The following is a 22163-nucleotide window of genomic DNA, read 5'->3' on the forward strand; positions in this document are numbered from 1 at the left end:
ATTCATTTTGGAAAAAAAAATTTTTCCCATGACAGTATCCCTTTAAGTCTACCAGAAAAAAGTAAACATAAAATAAACTCAATAGGCTGGTTTGCTACCAATAAGGATTAATTATATCTTAGTTTGGATCAAATACAATGTATGTTTTTATAAAAGTGAATAATTAAAAAATTATTATTTGGATAAAATAAGTCTATCGGAGACCGCCTTTCTGTAATTTGGAGCTTTCTGGATATCGGGTTTCCAGGTAAACTGTTGTAATTTCAGCATTCAAAAATGACTTACAGGTTCTTACAACTGGATAGAGGTGTTACAGTAGGCATGGTCTAATTGGATGTAGCCAACTGTAAAATGAAGCACCAAGGATTTTCAAGCAACTTGTCCTCTTGGGTATTAATACACTTTGCTCTTAATAACCAAGTACAATGTCAATACAGGGACTAATCAAATTTCCCAGTCAAGTTTTCACATTGGAAACAAAGATTGGTGATTTTCTGCCATGTTCATAAACGGTTATTGATTTTAATAGAAGTGAACTAGACTATATATAATGAACACTTGCTAGAGATGGCAGCAACTTCCCCTGTTCTGGTCAGCACTTTAGCAAGACTGAGTATTCTTAGGTAGCACAGAATCTGGTATATACTGGTGAAGGCAACAACTGTGAAAAGGGGTGGTACAAATTTGTTGACTTACAAAGAAACACAAATAAAACCATCCATCTGTTGGAGATTTACCACTTTGGGAGACAATGTAGACATATGGGTAATAAGAGTAGTAGACACACACAAAAAAAAAAACCCAACACATAAGGCTTCAAAAAAAATCAGTATATTTGAAATATGTTGGCTCTGCTAAAATAGCACCTCTGCCTTAAAAAAAACAAAACAAATGTGTTCAATATAAAATAAACAAAACCAACTCAGTATATCCATAATCTTCAACTTGAAGTTGTTCTTTCTACCAAAGAAATATGGGAGATGAAACTTTATATTGAAACTTTATATTGTTCATTAACCCTCTTGTTGCTGAACAAAAGGGTTAGGGATTGCCTCCATGCCATCCTGTGGACAAATCAATACTACAGATGTTCCTCTGCAGACTACCAGACCCAACTGTCGTGTGTCCTCTGTTAATTTATACTGATCATCAGGATCTACAGGGAAAAAACACACGTATTAATAGTGATAATGTCTACTCTTTTTATATTATTTAAACATTCAGTCCAACATACAGGGGCAGATTTTTCAAACTGTGAGTTTGGAGCTTAATAAATAAAAATTATCCCATGTTCTATTCATTCCCATGTCTTTCAGCACTACTCTCAGTCCTGTGGTAACCAATTGATAAATACGGTTCTAAAAATGCCATAGAAATTAATAAAATGTGGTTGAGCTTTTATTTATTAAGCTCTAAACTTTTTGATAAATCTGCCCCACAGTGTCTTGCAATGAAAAAAATCTTACAGCATCTTCCCCTGCTCTCCCCTCCCTCCCGCACACATGCCTGTGCACCTGAACGGAAATCAACTTCCCCGGCTCTCCCCTCCTGCTTGAGCACCCGCCATTGCAGGCACAGGTGCGCAATGAGTCGGTACAAATACTTCGACTCCTCATTTTATGGTACCTCGGACTCAACTCTCTGTTTTTAAAATAACACCAATGTGTATCAAGGTAATTAAAATATATTGTACTGGAGGGGCTTGGTGGCAGCAACCAAGATTGCCACACATTAAAGTTGCTGCTCACTCACCGAGCAGAAACAGAACAACAATTTCCACAGGCATTCGATTAGACCCGGTAGCAAGCGGAGGCAATACCACAAAGCAAAAAAGTAAACTTTGGGGACCCGGGTGCAGCCTGTTGAGGCCCACTCCCCAACTCTGCATTGCCACCGTCACCAGCCATGTCCGCACAGACTTGTGACGCACCTGGTGATTTCTCACAAGAACTCCACATCCTGGATACACAATAGGTGAGCGACCCCATCCCTGATAAAGTACTGCTTGATCAGTTCAAAACTCTCCTACAACAACAACAACAACGGAACGGATTAGTCCCTGGATCAACTTGTACTATGAGCTATCTTCCATAACCCTGTATTCCCTCACTTGCCAAAAAGCCATTCAACCCCTTCTTAAAGCCAACTAATGTATCAGCCTGTACAACTGATTCAGGAGAGAATTCGACATCTTCACAGCTCTCACTGTAAAAAAAAAAAAAAAACCCCTTCCGAATATTTAGGTGGAATCTCTTTTCTACTAAATGGAATGCGTGACCCCGTGTCAGCTGGAAAGACCTACTGGTAAATAAAGCATTAGAGAGATTATTATATGATCCCCATATATATGTATACATAGTTATCATATCACCCCTTAAACGCCTCTTCTCCAGCTTGAACATCCCCAATTTGGCCAGTCTTTCTTCACAGCTAAGATTTTCCATACCTTTTACCAGCTTAGTTGCCCTTCTCTGTACCCTCTCCAATACAATAATGTCCTGTTTGAGTGATGGAGACCAAAACAGTACGGCATATTCTAGATGGGGCCTTACCAGTGCTCTATAAAGTGGAAGAATGACAGCATCCTGCCGTGAATCAATGCCCCTTTTAATACAGCTCAAAACCTTGTTTGCCCTTGATACTGCTGACTGGCATTGCTTGCTATAGCCAAGTTTATCATCTACAAGGACTCCAAGGTCCTTTCCATAATGGATTTGCCTAGTGCAGTCCCATTAAGGGTATAAGCGGCTTGGATATTTTTACATCCCAGGTGCATGACTTTACATTTATCAACATTGAATCTCATTTGCCACTTAGCTGCCCAGATTGCCAGTTCGTGAAGATCCTGTTGCAAGGATGCCACATCCTGGATGGAATTTATTGGGCTGGATAGTTTTATATAATATATTAATGTTTTATATTATATAATATAGACATAACTTTACAACAGCAGCTACAGGATACTTTATTGAAAATATAGGATATTAAATCATGTAACTCCTGGTTCTAGGAGTTGCATGATACCTTGGTACTCCTATCACAGTTACTACTGTATATACTCGAGTATAAGCCGACCCAAGTATAAGCCGAGGTGCCTAACTTAACCTATGAAAACTGGGAAAACTTATTGACTCGAGTATAAGCCTAGACACAACTACAGCCCTGTCTCCCAGCAGCGCCCATTGCGCCAAAGCGACCCCCCCAGCGATCAACCGGACTTCTTTGCAAAGTTGATGGTGACAGAGAATTGCCAAACGGATTACTGTGTGCATTGTCCCACTACCATGTGCAGAGGGTGCTGTGTGATATTGCAGTCACTGTTATTCTTTGATATAACCAACAGAGGGAGCTTTGTGATATTGCAGTCACTGTTAATCTTTCATATAACCAACAGAGGGCGCTGTGTGATATTGCCGTCACTGTTATTCTTTGATATAACCAACAGAGGGCGCTGTGTCATATTGCAGTCTCTCCCAAAGCGTCCTCTGTTGGTATAGGAATGATTAGCAGTGACTGCAATCTCAGCTAACGCCCGTTGACTCGAGTATAAGCCGAGGTAGACTTTTTCAGCACATTCTGGATGCTGAAAAACTCGGCTTATACTCGAGTATATACGGTAAACAGCATTCGAACCTCTGAGTTTCAACTATCACCTCTCTGAAAAGTTACAATTGGCCATTGTGATTGGTATGGGAAGTTCCTAGCATATAAACGCTTCCACTAATCTAGTCCTTTGAACAGAAGTTACAATGATTACTCAGCAAGTCCAGTTGCTCTAGAATTACTTACACTAGCTTAGCAGACCCCAACTCTATAGTCCGTCCTTGCCTGGAAACCACCTTTAATATATGGAACAGGTCTCCTGACCCACTGGTCCCCAGCAGTTCCAATATTCCAAAATCAGTCATTCCCACCAGGTCAAAACATTTTCCAGTGGTGGTGCGACAACAAATTAGACAAAATAACACACCTTTTTACAGCGAGAGGCCCAATAACTAGGGCTTACCTCCAGGATCATTTACAACTACCTACTATAGAATCATATAGGGCAAATTAAATTCTACATTATGCAGCTACATTCGAAACTCACTGGTTGAATGTATCTAGTAGTATGTCCTATCTGGAGAGATGTATCCAAACCTCTCGGCCTCTCCACACAATATCACTGTTATTCTTATATGGTAGACTGGGAAACTGACCTTGGTCAACCTGTCGACCCAGAGGATTGGTCCAGGATTTGGCTGCTAACTAAAAAGTTCAGTTAATACAATATTATTTGAAGCCTCCTATAAAGTGATGCTAAGGTTGTACTTGACCCCCCAGACAATTGCTCAATATGTAAAAAATGTAAATGCCAACTGTTTTAGAGGATGTCCACAGATGTCATTTTCTCCTTATTTTAGATCAGCCATAAAAGCGACCCCATGCAGGCACTCGTGAAGATGTGAAAAACTTATGAAATCCAAACATAAATTGCTTACCAATATTTTTGTAGCTGCATAACAAATTATTGCTCAAGAGTGGAAATCTTCGACATTATATTTTCATGCATTTAAAGAGAAAGTAGATTGGATAATGATAATCAAAAATTATCTAGCCTTTTGCTTCAGAAACATAAGCTTCTGAAGATCTGGAGTCCCTGAATGCTCTACAGACACCCAAATCCATCATCTGTCAATTTACTCTCTATATGAAAAGGTTCACCCAAAAACCTCTAATAATACCCATATTTGGGCCATTTATGGAAAATTGTGCATTGTTACTGTGATCACGATTGATACCTGTTGATATTACGTATGCTTATATTGATTGAGGTTATGGTTGTATGTATTTACCAGTTACTGGTTTTCTTCTTTGTTTTTTCTTTTGTACACACTTTTTTTAAGTTGTGATTTTTACACTTTGTTGCACTATAGCTACAACTATACTTAACACTGCAGTGGCCATGCGGCCCAAACTGTGCAATTAATTATATAATCAGAAAACAGAAAATGGCTACAAGCTGCTGTGTAGCCATGGGGCAGCCATTCAAGCGGAGGAAAAACAGTTAGAAAGACACAGGTTAGATAGCAGATAGATAAAACACCATTGTATTGGACAGGGCTCATCTTCTATCTATTATGTAACCTGTGCCTTTTCTCCTTTTTTCCAGCTTGAATGGCTGCCCCGTGGCTACCAGTGCATGCAAACTGTATATTATATGTTAATCACTTTAAAACACTTTCATTTTTTGGTGTTATTGTTTCTAATGTATTTTTTAATGTTGATTGAAAGAAGTTAAGTACACACATTACACAGCATTATATCAATGCCAAAACTCAAAAATATAAAATCACATCCCGTGGTAATTCGAAACCAAAATCAATAACAATCGGAAAACCTAAAACAACTTATAGATTAATTGAACATGGTATATAGCTATAGAATAGCTGTTAAAAACGATCCAAAATCAACAGAAATATTGTTCTTAGGAACAGAATTGCTTCTGCCATATTCATCTTCATAGAAGCTCTTAAATCTGATTTGATTATTTTCATTGCATGTAGGAGTCCAAGGCAGTACATTTTTGGTGACTCCCGATGACCAAAATTGCTTCAGACTCTGAAGCTCTGCTGTTTGTGTCCCTCTTTTCCCTGGACCCCCCCAACGGGTCTGTTTCCTCTATAGTTACATCACTGCTTACATACCATAAACAAATACTACACTGGTTTTTTTTTTTTTTTTTTCAAAGCAATGAAAAAGCAAAAGGACTTTTTCCCTCAAACAAGTTCTTTGTTGCAAGCATATTTTTGCAATTTACATTACATTTCTATTTTAATGTACCGTATATACTCGAGTATAAGCCGTTTTTCAGCACCCAAAATGTGCTGAAAAAAAATCTACCTCGGCTTATACTCGAGTCAAATGGTGCACCGATGCGCTCAGAATTGGAAAGGTTATTGCCACAAAACTGCAATCTCACATATCAAAAAATACATAATCACGTGAAGTAGTTCGTACAGGATTACAGTACTTAGACTGACTCAGCTCTGCTCCTCCTCGGCCGCAACAGACCTTGTGCACCAACAAACAGGATCCGCCGGAACAGCAGACTCGAGAAGGATCGTTCCGCTTCTCTTTCCCCTAAACATCATAGGGAAAGGGCACAGGAAAACACGATGCTCTGCACTTTGCACTCTATTCTTGTCAGACGCAGCCATCCCGCCTCTACAGTCCCCTGGAGCTGCTTCCTCGGCACATTGTACGTCACATGGAACTTCCTGCTGGTCCGTCCGGGTTTCTCTGTCCTTCCCCCAGTGAAAAGGAAAGCGGAACATGTAGCGGAACATGCAGCCACCCCGCCTCTACAGTCCCCTGGGGAATGAGCTGCTTCCTCGGCACAGTGTACGTCACATGGAACTTCCTGCTGGTCAGTCTGGGTTTCTCTGTCCCTTCACCCAGTGAAAAGGACTTACAACATGTAAGTTGCTGTGTAACTTGTGATGTGGAGGTGTATGATTACTTTAATTTTTCTATTACCGTACTAGAGAAAAATAAAAACGTATTTGTATCTATCTCATCTGCTTTCTCCTGTGTTGCACATTGCTGTAAGTGCATGCACGTATCATAGAGGGTTCCAAAAATAATATTTCTATATGCAGGGAAGCCCTCAGCCTGTAAGACATCCTTTGGCAATTAGCTTTTCCTTTATGTGACTCTTACTGTGGCAGGTGTCAGTTATCAGAACAGGTGTACCTGAACTGTAGCCACACATTGCCATTCTCTGTCACCCTGCCTTCATCCTCCACTCTAAGTAACCCTATAGCTTACCCTAACACTAACCTTATGATTACAATAAGATCCAATGTTTCATTTACCCCTGTACCCCTATATTTTGTTATCTTTTATTTAGGTACCAGCAATTAACTTTTTCAAACATGAGCGCACCAATCTTGATAACTTTCTGTTTTACTTTTATAGCAAGTATATAGTATAGGCTTATACTCGAGTCAATAAGGTTTCCCAGTTTTCGTAGGTAAAATTAGGTACCTCGGCTTATACTCGGGTCGGCTTATACGGTATACGGTATATACGGTAAGCAAGATATTAGTATTTTATCCTGTTAATACCAGGCTCTCAAGTGCTCTCTTTCAAGGTCAATTAAACTGTTCATGCACTTTTCTGTATTTAGTTAACGCTAGGCTTGTGGACTCTTCGTTGAGCTAAAAGCCTGCTATTAGCATTCTGAAAATACATATCTCAGAAATAAGCTACAAATTGAAAATTATGTAAACTTACATATCAAACCGTTATCAAAGTTTCAACTTGAAACAAGATGCACCAAGTTAATTTCTTCCAAAAATAAACATCTATGAAATGACATTTTAATCATAATAGCAAACCAAACTTATGGTTATATTGTCACATGTGGCAAATATGACCAGAAGTCAGTTTTGTAGGACAATGAAGTACTATAGCAACTGTTAAGATATCTGGCTTTAATATTACATTTTATATAGTCACTGTAGGATTTACAACATGAAGATGCCAATAAATGCCATACACTCCTGGCAATGGTTTTGTGCAGCAATCCACATAAACATGCATCTCTAAAAAAATCCATACTCAAGTAATACACACTTGAAAGGACGTTCAGAGATTCTCAATTACTTTGAACAGGAGCAATGTCTAGCTTTTTTTTTTGGGGGGGGGGGGTTCCAATACACTAGGAATTGTCTATTGTGCCAATACCCTTCTGAAAATAGCCTTCTTCCCACAGCTATGTTTGACTTTGTTAGGCTCACATGTACACATAGCCACTGGGGAAGCTATGCTACAATGTGATATTACATCCTCCATTATGATTTAAATTTTATTTTATAGATGTTTATTTTTGGAAGAAATTAACTTGCTGCATCTTGTATGTTTTGAGCAATGTTTCAAGTTGAAACTGTGGAAGAGAAAGGCAAATTTAGCACCTTAAGATCATTACTTTAATGCATAGGTTTTCACCGAAGACCACAGAACTGAACGGAACCGCTGATGGAGGTTTCACTAAAAATAGTATTTTTGGTTACAAGGGAATATAGTAGTTTGAGAGTTTGTTTCAGTTTTAGAATCGCTTTTCTCTTTTATGGTACCAACTGATTAAATGAAAATTATACCCCCGAACAACAGGGTCGGATTGGGGGGGGTCAGGGCCCACCAGGCCTGCCACATCAGGGACCCCGCACCCCCCACCCCAGTCCTGTTTTTTCCCCCAGCAGCCCACCGGCCCAGTCAGACTGCAGAACAATCTATAAAAACATACTGCATAAAAAAAAAACTCATACGTTAAAACCCCACTTCATTTAAATAAACCATTTTCATAATAATATACTTGTATAGTAGTACTGTATGTGCAATTGGGTAATTCGAAATAGATAATTTGACATTTAGGGCCCTCCCTTGGGATTGTACAGTACACATAAACAAACCAACCATACATGTTAGGTCACAAGCCAATTAACAGACTTGTCTTTTGCTTCCACACTTCTTCCTTTTACAGTTAGAGCTGTAGTATTTCTGGTCAAGTGATCCATGAGGGAGTACAGGAAATATCATAAAATGGGGGGCTCAAGGGAAAAGATGTAAAAGAGTAATATTTAGTGTTATATATTCCAGTTTGGTAAGATTCTTTAATATGCTACTTGTAAAATATATTTTACATATAGGGGTTGTTCACCTTCAGACAACTAGTTGTTTTCAGATAGATCGCCGGAAATAACTTTTTCCAATGACTTTCTATTTTGAATATTGAAGTGTAAAGTGTAATTTTTTACTGCAGTGCAAAAGTACATTATATTGTCCATCCTTTAAAACACAAATTTTGTGCTATGTAACCTGTGCTTTTTCTCCAGCTTGAATGGCTGCTCCCATTGAAACATAGCAGCTTGTTTCTATAAACTATAATAGTGTTACTCTTCCTTTACACTAGTTTACTCCAAAATGTAAGACACAACTTGGATTCTTACTACTGAGGGCTGTTCAAGTATCTACCACAATGTGGGGCATGGAAGCACTTTATGCAATGCAGGTGTCAGGGGGCAGTTAACTGTATAGCCCCATGTTAAGATTTTAAATATAAAAAATGGATTCCAGTGAAGGATTCTGTTGGAAGAGAGCTATTCATAGATACATTTTTTAAAAACATGAATGAATGAATGAGAACCTCTTTAAGAGAACTAAACAAATTCTCTGTTTTATTCACCAGTAGATCCTTTCATCGGACATTGGAAAATAAACTGCAATTAGAAGAAAGAAGTTCCCATATTTTTGCAATTATGTACTATTTTCTATTTGTTAGTTTTTCTAATATTTAAGTTTAAAGGGGTGGTTCACCTTTGAGTTAACTTTTAGTATGTTATAGAATGGCCAATGCTAAGCAACTTTTTAATTGGTCTTCATTATTAATTGTTTATAGTTTAATTATTTGTCTTCTTCTGACTCTTTCCAGCTTTCAAATGGGGGTCATAACTGTGATCTGAAAAGTTAACAAACACACTATCCAGTGTATTCTTCTCTCTTAGGGACTGTTGAATGGCAATTTATTTTTAGCACACTGAACCTGAATTTATCTAGGTGATGCATTACTGCAATACATCACCTAAATGTAAAAAATTCTAACAATTCAGATTCAGAAAACTCTAAATTTCAATTTTAAATGGAGATAATTTTAAGTCATCTGTACTGCAATTTTGTCAAGCTCCCAACAGGATGATTTTTAGCTGTTCATCCATGGCTAACAGATTGTTTCCTGTACTGTGGGGTTTTCCCATTTATCCTGGCTGAGCATGGTGTGTCTATGGTACATAGTCACATGGCTCTCTGTCTAGGGAACTTTCAAGATATGGCACTACTATTGGTCTTGCTTTGTTTTTATGGATTTTATGTTAAGTTGTTCTATAGAACTATGGCTTTTCTTGTAAAGCTCACCCACTGCCAAAACACTCTGTTTTAAAGTACACTCTAGTTCATCTGACCCAGTATGGCTCTAGTCTAGTGGATTAGAAGCACTTGTGTAACTTAGACCATATGACCAGTCCAGTCCTAGGGTCAGCTTGGTTGATGGAGTTCAGATGTGTAGGATGGTTGATTTTACATACAGCTAGGTTTTTTACATGTAGGATGAGGACAGACTTTTTGCATGTGTGATTCCGAGCAGCTCATTCTGTAGTATAGGGTCTAGAATATAGGATTGTTCTTATCCTTGTAAATGTCTTATTTCTGTGGTATTCACCTGGAGTCTCTATGTTAACTTCTAGAAGTGAATGGTGGCCTCTCTCTTTAAGGTTATGCCATTCTTAATTACAGGTTCCTGTTAAGAGCCCATTACCCTCCCATTGGGAAAATAGTAGCTCGATACGTCCCGTTGGCGTATCCAGCTACTTTTTAAACAAAGTATGCTGTTCTTCTTTGCCATTTTTGCTATTCTTCTATCCATAGTAGTTTCCGGTTTTCTTCCACATCGTTTTAAAGCATTTGAGATCTATATTAGCTGAGCAGCCTATCAGTTTCTGCACTTCTTTATACGTTTTCGCCTCTCCAATCAACTTTTTAAACAAAGTATGCGGTTCTTCTGAACAATGTCTGTAACAACCTATTTTACTCGGAGAGAAATGCACAGCATTTACTACCTTCCTTCCTTAAATAAGGGGTGTAATTGACACCTGTTTTTTTCCCTAAATGAATGACCTCATTAATTGAACTCCACACTGCTATTATTTGGAAGAAGCCTCAATTAATTCAATAACACAGACTCAGCAGCATGCATGTTGTTAGGTCTGTTGTTTTCTATTACACCTACTAGTAAATTATTTGCCATATAGAAATATAATTTCTACCAAAAACAGTGATTGATCAGGTTAGTGATGTTGGACTGCTATTATTCTGAACACAACTGTACATAAACACAGGCATGGGGTGTAGGGATAAAGGATGACAGCACAATTAAAGCACAATAACAGTACATGTTCGGTTTCCTTCTGTTTCTCAGTGCTATGAAAAGGGGAAAGGATAATTGAAGAACCAGTGTCCACCAGCCCTTTATATAAAGCAAGTACATTTGTTGCAGAGTCCTTCTAAATGCTTTTGTTTACAGGAGAACTAAATCCTGCCCAAACCTCAGCCCCGCTCCACTAGCCTCCATTGCCTAATCCAATCTCTTTCCTCACAACATCACTTACACTGAAAAGTGTACCTATGTGCGAAACTACCATAAACATGTATAGCAGAGTTCACAAATGCAATATTCTCCCATTATGGATTCTCTTCTGTGACACTTAGCCTACAGAAGCATGCACAGTTGAAGCTAGGTAAAGGATCCACTTCAACTCCTCCAGCAAGCTCTATATAGGCAAAGTGACAGAGGATCTGTAGTGGAAGATGGTGCCTGTGAACACCCGATTAAGATCCCTTTCTATAGGGTTTGTTAAGCAAAATACGCTTTACTTACACTATATACATTCTTTAAATTGTGTTTCCTTCAATCTTGGAAATGCACAATCATAGCAAGCAGGCAGCAGCCATTTTGTGGATCTGATGACCATGCCCATGAACAGGCTGCACAATTAGATGGCAAGGAAGAAGTGGGAATGCGAGGAGTGCAGTTGACATCTAGGAAGTGCAGAATGGAAAGTGAAAGCAATTGCCTGCCCTGCCTCCATGCCTAAGGCATAGAGGTGGGGCAGGAAATATATGATAAACAGCTGAGATTTTTTTTTTTAAATACGTTTCTAACAGGTATGTATAGTTAAAAAATTTATTTGGGTTTCATGATTAATTTGAAAATTACCTAAATTATACAGCTTTTTATTTCTGGGTGACAGGTCCCCTTTAAATATTTGAATTGCATCAGTTCTCCTTCAACATACTGGTAGCATAATGAAATGAAAGGCAATGAGAAAATAAAAAAAATAAAAATTAAAAAAAGCTGCCTGGTTAAAACTAACCACCAAAGACAGGAACATTAAACTTGAAATTTTGGAAAAACAACGCAACTGAAAAAGGTGAACAACCCCTTTAAGGGTAGATTTTTTTTTAGAATCCAGAAACTTGATCAAACAAACCTTGCTTAAACATTAAATGTCAAGTAGTGTTCACCCCCTATGCTGTTTTAGCCAGGCACATCACACAGCCAACCTTTAGCTATTTTCCCCCTCCACCCATTTCTGCTCTCCCCCTCACCGTGCTCATAAAAAAAAAAAAAAAATATATATATATATATATATATATATATATATATATATATATATATATATATATATATATATATATATATATATATATATATAAATAAACAGTGTAGTGTTTAAACAAACAATCTTTAAAGCAGGGGGAAAGTGGGAGGCATGGTTTATTTATTTTTTCCCCAACCGGGCAAATTTTTTTCCCACCCTGCATTTTTTTTTTTAATCCAAGGGAAAACACTGGCCATATTTTGTCAGTCACTGACTTTTTGAGATGATCTGTGCCAGACCCTCATAACCAAATTTTTTCATATATATTAAGGTGCAAAAATTCAGTTTCCTAAAATTTGAGTATGAAATTTGTTCCAGTGTGTTGTAAATCACAAGCATTAAATGAGTTATTATAGTCTCCAATATTGAGTGTTTTAACAATGCTCCACATTCTTGATTATAAGAAAAAAAAAATCACAACTAAATACAGCATAATTTCTGGTTAGGTCCACATGTACTTGCATACATGACTAAATTGTGAAGCTATAGAACACCCAAAATACATAGTTGAAGGAGCGGTGAATTATGATTTTAACAGTTTAAAAGAAGGTTTGTAAATGTCAAACTCTGGAGTGATGTAGATTAAATACAGGTATGGAATCAGTTATCCGGAAACCCGTTATCCAGAAAGCTCCAAATTACAGAAAGACTCCCTTAAGGTGGCCATACACGGGCCGATAAAAGCTGCCGACAGACCGAGTCGGCAGCTTATTGGCCCGTGTATGGGGGCCCCCGACGGGCTTCCCCGATCGAGATCTGGCCGAAAGTCGGCCAGATCTCGATCGGATGGGGTTAAAAATCCCGTCGGATCGCGGCCGCATCTGTTCGTTGATGCGGTCCCGCGATCCGACCGCCCGTTTGCGAACGTGAAGGATCCGATCGTTGGGCCCTAGGGCCCACGATCGGATCAGCCCGATATTGCCCACCTCAAGGTGGGCATATCGGAGGGAGATCCGCTCGTTTGGCGACATCGCCAAACGAGCGGATCTATCCATGTATGGCCACCTTAAGACTCAAATAATCCAAATTTTTTTTTAAAAAAAACTTTCTGTGTAATAATAAAACAGTACTTTGTACTTGATCCCAACTAAGATACTGGAAACAAAACCTGCCTATTAGGTTTATTTAATGTTTAGAAGGTTTTTAGTAAAGTTAAGGTATCAAGATCCAAATTACAGAAAAACCCGTTATCCATAAAAACCCCAGGTCCCGACCATTCTGGATAACAGGTCCCATACCTGTATATAAAGCGTTATTGGTCATTTTTAAATGTATCACTTACCTCTCATATATTCTATTGTGCCATCCAGTACAAGATTCAACAATGGATCGAATCCTTTCAGCACTCCACTTGCTTTAATCAGATGAAGCACAAAATCAAAAGGATAAAAAAAAAAAAAAGTGTTAAGACAGCAGCCCAAATGGTTCAGCACCTTAAGCATATCCAAAAATGGTTAGATTTGCCTAGAACGTATCTGTTAATATGAAAGAGGCTGCTCAGCCAAGAAAATATGGCATTATTACAGGGTGAGTCTCCTCTCTCTTGGGTGTACCTAACTAATATTCAAAAATCTTAATAGATACATACACATTATGCAGTTCTTGTTTGCTGAAAAGGACAATAATTTTGAGAACCAGAACAAAATTTCTTCCCCTTGGGTAAGATAGATGGACAATAAGTAACACTCACTATCAACTGAGCATTCTGTGTCAATACACTAGTTCTACAGATGGTGCTGAATTGGACACCAATTGTTTAATATCTGTGTAGTAGCCCACTGAGAACGTTGCCTCCAGTGGCAGGTTACCAGGGAAGTGGTGCACAAATGTATGTCTGGGGGGGGGGGGTCAATGGAGCTGCTGCTCTGATGGCATTTCCAATCTACTAGACCAGTGCTTTCCGACTTCTGTGGTACAGAGGGCCAGAATTTTTGTGGCCTACATGCTGGGGCCGATAATGGAAGCCAGTGTTAGACACTCCCTGTTTTTAAACCACACCCACATTACTACAAAACCATGTCCACATTGTGGTAGTACACCAAAAAACCACATGGTTGTTGCTCACAACAGGGATATCATTCATATGTGAAAAAACTTAAATTAAGACATACCCTTAAATCCATATACTTCATCCTCTCCTCCTTTTCGATAACACAGCGCCCCCCCCCCAGCATATGATTTAACACTTTAGGGGCCCTTAAAAATTTTCAAATGCAAACAAATCCCCAGATAAATACCAGACTTATGTCCCAAGGCAGAGTATGGCACACACAGGGAGCATAGGGCAGGCAGAGTATGACGCACACACAGGGAGCATAGGGCAGGCAGAGTATGGCACACACAGGGAGCGTAGGGCAGGCAGAGTATGACGCACACACAGGGAGCATAGGGCAGGCAGAGTATGACGCACACACAGGGAGCATTGGGCAGGCAGAGTATGGCACACACAGGGAGCATTGGGCAGGCAGAGTATGGCACACACAGGGAGCATTGGGCAGGCAGAGTATGGCACACACAGGGAGCATTGGGCAGGCAGAGTATGGCACACATAGTGCAGGCAGAACAGAGCAGGAGACCGGGAAACCTATCAGGACCACTCTAAAATGTATTACATACAGTGACACAGTGCTGGTGCCCCTCCAGCAGTTTGTATGATTGTAAACAGTTGAACAAAGTTTCAGTCTGGGTCGCAGGTGTGAACAATACAGGGCTTTAGGGTGTGAACAATACATCGGGGATTACATGAGTGAACAATACAGAGGATTGCTGTCTGAATTTGAGGTTTAAACAATGCAGGGGCTGTATTAATTAAAATGCAATAATTTTGCAAACAACACAGCCTTGCAGATTAAATGTATTAGAGGGTGTTACTGATTTTCAAATAATCTGGTAACCATAGTAGGAATTCAAAATACTGGAGCAATTGGCAGTTAAGTAGGTTTCATTTAGCCATAAAAGTCTGAACTTGGTCTTTTTTTTTCCCCTTCAACCTAAATTACTAATTTAACACTAAGGGGCAGATTTACTAAGGGTCGAATATCGAGGGTTAATTAACCCTCGATATTCGACTAGGAACTAAAATCGTTCTACTTCGAATATCGAAGTCGAACGATTTAGGGCTAATCCTACGATCGAAGGATTATTCGTTCGATCGAACGATTAAATCCTTCGAATCGAACGATTCGAAGGATTTTAATCCAACGATCGAAGGAATATCCTTCGATCAAAAAAACACAGGCAAGCCTATGGGGACCTTCCCCATAGGCTAACATTGAGTTCGGTAGCTTTTAGCTGCCGAACTAGGGGGTCGAAGTTTTTCTTAAAGAGACAGTACTTCGATTATTGAATGGTCGAATAGTCGAACGATTTTTAGTTCGAATCGTTCGATTCGTAGTCGAAGGTCGAAGTAGCCCATTCAATGGTCGAAGTAGCCAAAAAACACTTCGAAATTCGAAGTTTTTTTAATTCGAATCCTTCACTCGAGCTTTGTAAATGTGCCCCTAAGATAGTTTTGTTAAACATGTGTTACTTAAATATTAACATAGAATACAGACATGTGAAATGATATAACCCTAATATATATCCTTACATATTTTATATACATCTTATAGACATAAAACTAGTAATATATTTTCCACTGTTGGGAATTCACAAAAATCCAGGCCAAGCACTTTCAGAGCTTCATTCACAGTTACATAGTTATCGGGTTTAAAAAAGACAAAGTCCATCAAGTTCAACCCTAAAAACTTTATTGTATAAAATACTGAAAAACTGTTTTGTTTTTTTTAGAAGGCATACCTTCTCTTCCACCCTGAAACTTTACTCGAATTGTCTTGTCAATGTATTTGGAGAGGTCTAGAATGCTTTCCTTTTTCTTCTTTTCTTTGTCCTAGTGACAAGTAAACAAATATGTTAATACATTTAGAGATCAATACTAGAATATACAGTATTCATATAATGAATCCTTATTGGAAGCAAAACCGGCATATTGGTTTATTGAATGTTTACATGATTTTCTAGTAGACTTAAGGAGGCCATAGACCCACAGATAATATCGTACGAAGGCACCCAAACATAGGCCATTGTTAATGCTTATTCGTCAGATACAGGTAGAATTCTATTATTTCTACCTGTACAGTATATCTGACGATACATCAAAAAACCAAAGTGTTTTAATGTAATACAAATATAATGCAGTGTTGACCTGCACTGGTAAAACTGCCATGTTTTCTTTAGAAACACTAGTATTGTTTATATAAATAAGCTGCTGTGTAGCAATGGGGGCAGCCATTCAAAGGAGAAAAGCCTTAGGTTACAGAGCAGATGGCAGATAAGCTCTGTAGAAAATAATGGTGTTATCGGTTATCCACTATTTCACGTATGCCACATAGCCTTTTTCCACCACTGTGTTACACAGAAGCATGTTTATATGAACTATAGTAGTGTTTCTGAAGCAGGAAAAGAAAAAGCACTAACCATCAAAGTTGCAACCCCCCCCATCCATCATAAGATCCGACCACTCAAGGGACAAGAAGAAATAAAAACTTAACTTTTAATAAATTACATAAAAAAGTCGTAAGTCCATGATAGTATTAAAATAAGATTAGGAACAGGGAGATGATTGGACCAAAAATAGGTTTAGTTCTGTACACAATCTCAGTCTTAGACCAGTCTGTTAAATCTGTAGCTTAAGCACTAAAAAGTTACAACGGAATAAAGACAAGGACAATTATACAGAAAACTGGAAAAGTAGGTCACAGACTTTTGCCTTTGACAAAGCCCGCTGCTAGTGGGTGAAACGAGCACCAGGCATATTTTAGATAAGTTAGGTAGGGAGATCGATACGAACCAGCTAATATTGGCCTTCGCTTCACGGCTGAACCGGGAGGGGAGCAATCAACGGAGTATTTTTTTGGGGGTAGAATTTACTCTTTCCCTCATTGTGAGCCTATGGCGTGCAACCTCTTAGACCTCACAAACCACTCAGATGGCCAGATATTGAAGCCATTACTAACAACTTTGGTTGGGGAATGTATTACCAGCGTACCAGCATTGGGTCTGTGACCCATTTGTATAATTTGTAGCCAACTACCTTGGGAAATTGCCATTCAAATTACCCTTCTCTCACCATGCAAGGGAGGGCAAAACGGAGGGTGAAGGGGTGGTTGGTTATTTGAGATCTGGAAGTTCTCCAGCGGTTAGCCGAATAGGCTGGTCTGTGACCTACTTTTCCAGTTTTCTGTAGAATGGTCCTTGTCTTTATTCCGTTGTAACTTTAGTGCTTAAACTGCAGATTTAACAGACTGGTCTAAGACTCAATCTGCAGATTGTATACATCGCTAAACCTATTTCCAATCATCTCCCTGTTCCTAACCTTATTTTAGTACTATCCTGGACTTACGACGCTATTATGTAATTTATTAAAAGTTGCGTTTTATTTCTTCTGGTTCCTTGAGTGGTCGAATCTTATGATGGATGGGGAGTGCAACTTTAAGGGTTAGTGCTTTTTCTTTTCCTGATGTGATGGCGGGTGCTCCCTAATTAGCACTTTTCACATTGTGTTTCTGAAGCAAACACATCAGTTTTACCAGTGCAGGGCAACAGTACATGATATTTTCTTTACTTTAATACACTTTACATTTTTAGTAATCCAAATTATGGAAAGAGCCGTTATCTGGAAAACCCCAGGCCCCGAGCACTCTGGAAAACCGGTCCCATACCTGTACTATGATTTGAAAAAAAATGTGGCTACAAAATACCAAAGATTAGATAAGGTTGTGATTGACAATTATTATAGCAGAACAGGAATCCTGTACTGAGCTCATGTAAGAGATGAATCTCAGAGACAGACACCAGAGGTTAATTTAAACAATATATTTTTCTTCTTTACACACTTTGCACAACTTCGGTAACAATTACATGCCATAGTAACAAAAGTTTTCATTGGTTAGCAGTTAGCCAAGGGTTAACAGAAACAGGCGCTTGTATCAGGGCCTTAGAACTGTTGTGCTTAAATCTGAACTGAGAAACATTATTTGCCATGGTCTACAAATGCTTCATTCATTTTCAGTCACCATATACATTCACAAATAAAATACACGCAATCTATAAACATTTAATTCGGATATAACACATATATATATATATATATATATATATATATATATATATATATATATATATATATATGAAATTTGTGGATAACCCTTCATAACATGAGGAAAACCACGATTGCCACTATATATCATTGTATGGATAATTTGCCGCGTGCGCTCTATTCTAAATGGATGATAGCAACACCAAATTACAGTTCCCATTAATAACCTCCCATTTGTTTCACAGCTTCTAATCACGTGAATCCGCTAAGCAATAAATACAACCGTTCAATGATACACAGTAAACGTGATGATCGACTGACCAACTTTACTAGGCAACTCACTATATTCTACACACATATTCTACAACTAACAAACATACTCACCGCCATCTTCCCGTGCCTCTGTTCCTCGGCGCAGACGTGCCCATTTTAATCAGTTCTGGGGGGGGATATGTACACATCATCAATTGCATCTTCTTGCTCCTCCTCACTTCCCTCCTGTGTCCTTACGTTATGCTAGAATAAACCAGTACACTACATTAATAGCTTGTTTAAAAAATGCTTAACTACGTATTATTTACTTGCATTCCAGACTTTCCTCCAGCACCCCCACTGATTTGGAAGAGTCTATAGTACGTTTTTTTACCCTTTTAAATAACTTTATTGACTGCTTTTCTTAATTATAGTGTCTATAAAGCCCTCAGCCCACTGCCACTAGGGTTACCACCTGCCTGGTAAAAATGATTGTTGATCCCAATGTTATTAAGAGGGAAAAAAGACAAATATATAGGAAGGCTGGTATTTTTTTTCAAGAAAAGGTGGCAACCCTAACTGCCACATACATTCAAGTGTGGTGTGATTGTATGGCTAACATCAGTCAGAACACTACTTACTGCTTTTCAGCTCTCTTGGTTTACGCCAGTGGCGGAACTACCGGGGGAGCAGGGGGTCCCCTCAGGGTCCCCCCAGCAGCCAGTGCGCCACTGACAATGCGGGCCGTACGGAGGGGTGCGCGTCACGCATAGTGTTGCCACCCGGCTGGTATTTTACCGGCCTAGCTGGTAAAACAACAGCCAAGGCCGGGGCCGGTATTACAAATTTACCGGCAATGTAGCTTCCAGTAAATTTGTAATACACCTAAAAAAAGCCTGTGGCCTGCCTCCAGCCTGCTCCAAACGTACCTTTTTTCCTTGGCTTCTTGCCAAATTTGCGCGATTGGCTCCACCCCCCTTTGATGTCACAACCAATAGCATGTCACAGCCCCGCCCCTTTATCATCACAGCCCCACCCTTTTAACCCCACCCCCTCCACCTGCCGGTAAAGATTATTTTAAAAGGTGGCAACCCTAGTCACGCACCAGGGCCCGTCCCCTCTAGTTACGCTACTGGTTTACGCTGACTGGTTACCCTGATTACCAGGCAGTAACCAATCAGAGACTTGAAGGGGGGCCACATGGTTCATATCTGTTGCTTTTGAATCTGAGCTGAATGCTGAGGATCAATTGCAAACTCACTGAACAGATATGTACCATGTGGCCCCCCTTCAAGTAGCTGACTAACTCAGAGTTATAGAGCTGAAAAGTAGGAAGTAGTGTTCTGGCTTTTATATTAGACTTCCAGTCACTCCAGCCTTTATACATTCAATTTTTGGGGAGCTAACTATATTAGAAACATTTTTTATTTTGCACAGCCTATCTATTTATTTTCACACTGAACTGTTTCTTTAAGGGAATATTTACTAACATTATAGAAAAGCAATTATGGTTGATCCCAATGTTATTAATAGGGGAAAAAAATAAATATATAGGAAGACCGGTATTTTTTTCTAGAAAAGGTGGTAACCCTAGGCCCACCAAGAATCCTGATCTCAAAAGCTGTATGCCTCCTTAGTCCAAAGCAGCACCCACAAATAAATATCAAATTAACATTTTCATTTGAAAAAAAAACTTAAATGGCAGCAGCAATATTAAATTAGCTAATTAAACTTCTCTTTATCAAAGAATAAAGTGTGACAGTAAAAAATAGTTTGGACAGGTTAATTTCCGTCTTGTTTTTAAAACAACAGATTCAGTCAGTTTCAACAGTACCTAATGCAGTGGACTCACAAATGGTCTGGAGAGTTGATTTTCACATACCTCCCAACTCTACCGTTTCCTCTTTTGACAGCTCATCCCGCAGTCCATCGTTTGTACTGGAAAGTCCCGTTTTCTCTGCACTGAACAGCCAGAAAAAGAAACAATGTTGCTAACTTAATTGGCTTTTGACAGAGAGCCCAGAACAGCCACAGCAGCTGATAAGATACTTTTGTAACAATTTTGAGATTAGCAAATAAGTAATTGTAACAATATAATATAACAGGTCCCTTGGGAAAAGTTAGACTCACAACTTAAAGGTATCCTGTCATCATGTTTTTTTCGAAACGCATCAGTTAATAGTGCTACTCCAGCAGAACTCTGCACTGAAATCCATTTCTCAAAAGAGCAAACAGATTTTTTTATATTCAATTTTGAAATCTGACATGGGGCTATACATTTTGTCCATTTCCCAGCTGCCCCCAGTCATGTGACTTGTGCCTGCACTTTAGGAGAGAAATGCTTTATGGCAGGCTGCTGTTTTTCCTTCTCAATGTAACTGAATGTGTCTCAGTGGAACATGGGTTTTTACTATTGAGTGCTGTTCTTAGATCTACTAGGCAGCTGTTATCTTGTGTTAGGGAGCTGCTATCTGGTTACCTTCCCCTTGTTCTTTTGTTTGGCTGCTGGGGGAAAAGGGAGGGGGCTGATATCACTCTAACTTGCAGTACAGCAGTAAAGAGTGATTGAAGTTTTTCAGAGCATGACTTGGGGCAGCTGGGAAATTGACAATATGTCTAGCCCCATGTCAGATTTCAAAATTGAATATAAAAAATCTGTTTGCTCTTTTGAGAAATGGATTTCAGTGAAGAATTCTGCTGGAGGAGCACTATTAATTGATTCATTTTGAAAAAAAATTTTTTTCCCATGACAGTATCCCTTTAAAGGGCAGTTCACCTTCATTAGCAAAACTGTAATAACTGAAAAAAACACAGAAATATGTTCCAACTTTCATAACCTGCCAAATTTTGTAAAATGAATATGGGGGTGTGGCCACATAAATGGGCATGGTCAGAAAAATTGTAGCCTCGCTACGCGTGCTAACTTTTTTGTCCCTCTTTTTATTTCCAAAATGTTGGGAGGTATTCATCAGGGGATGGATTGTGCCTGGCCTGTCTGCCTGCCAACTCTAAGCTCTCTTCCTGGTCCATACTAATTGTATGCAGTCTGCTTTACAGAAATCCCCACGCCCGCACCTCCACTAATGTGCGCTGGGGTTGTTATGTGCAGATGCAGCACACACAGACAGGCCAGACATCACGTAAAAGAAAGGGGGTAATGTATTTCACATCCGCACCGGCACCACTCTAGTAAGTTAAGTACAGGCTAGCCATACGGACATGGACCTGCTAGCTGATGCTCTGTGCTAGTTTGCTGTGCCTGCACTAAGCTTCCTGCACTAAAAAGCAATGCGGGCGACAGTGGGCTTGCTCACTGCCACACTTGCTGCTCTCACCAAGAGGGCCTATGGCCCACCGGGTCTTTACCTAGTGCCCCGGCAGGCCAGTCCGACCCAGCCAATACTGCATGGGCAAAGACATGTGCTCATGCATACCTCCCAACCGTCCCGTTTTGACAGCTCAACCCGCTGTCACGGATTTGTACTGATAAGTCCCAAGTTTCTCTTTGATCTGCTGCACTGAACAGCCAGAAACAGATACAAACTTTTCTATACTGA

The 22163-nt window shown here is 39.3% G+C and overlaps 1 protein-coding gene across 1 annotated transcript; it reads right to left on the minus strand.

Moving 5' to 3' along the window:
* Window positions 1-815: 815 nt before the first annotated feature.
* Window positions 816-18896, minus strand: LOC108706793 (U6 snRNA-associated Sm-like protein LSm7). The gene is made up of 4 exons (XM_018243505.2): window positions 18739-18896; window positions 16056-16146; window positions 13540-13611; window positions 816-1156 (listed from the first exon to the last, which is right to left on the minus strand). Exons 1-4 carry the CDS (start codon window positions 18742-18744, stop codon window positions 1014-1016), a joined length of 312 nt encoding a protein of 103 aa, XP_018098994.1. The 5' UTR covers window positions 18745-18896; the 3' UTR covers window positions 816-1013.
* Between the last annotated feature and the right edge of the window lie 3267 nt (window positions 18897-22163).

Source organism: Xenopus laevis, chromosome 1S, assembly GCF_017654675.1.
Source record: "Xenopus laevis strain J_2021 chromosome 1S, Xenopus_laevis_v10.1, whole genome shotgun sequence".
Classification (NCBI taxonomy): Eukaryota; Metazoa; Chordata; class Amphibia; order Anura; family Pipidae; genus Xenopus; species Xenopus laevis.

Bases quoted from the DNA above. Each gene is read 5' to 3' on its own strand.
- LOC108706793 (XM_018243505.2), bottom strand. The intron at 13,612-16,055 runs GTATGCCTTCTA...ATCTGATTAAAG, and splicing joins GTTTCAGGGTGGAAGAGAAG to CAAGTGGAGTGCTGAAAGGA. The intron at 1,157-13,539 runs GTAAGTGATACA...TTTTCCCTGTAG, and splicing joins CACAATAGAATATATGAGAG to ATCCTGATGATCAGTATAAA.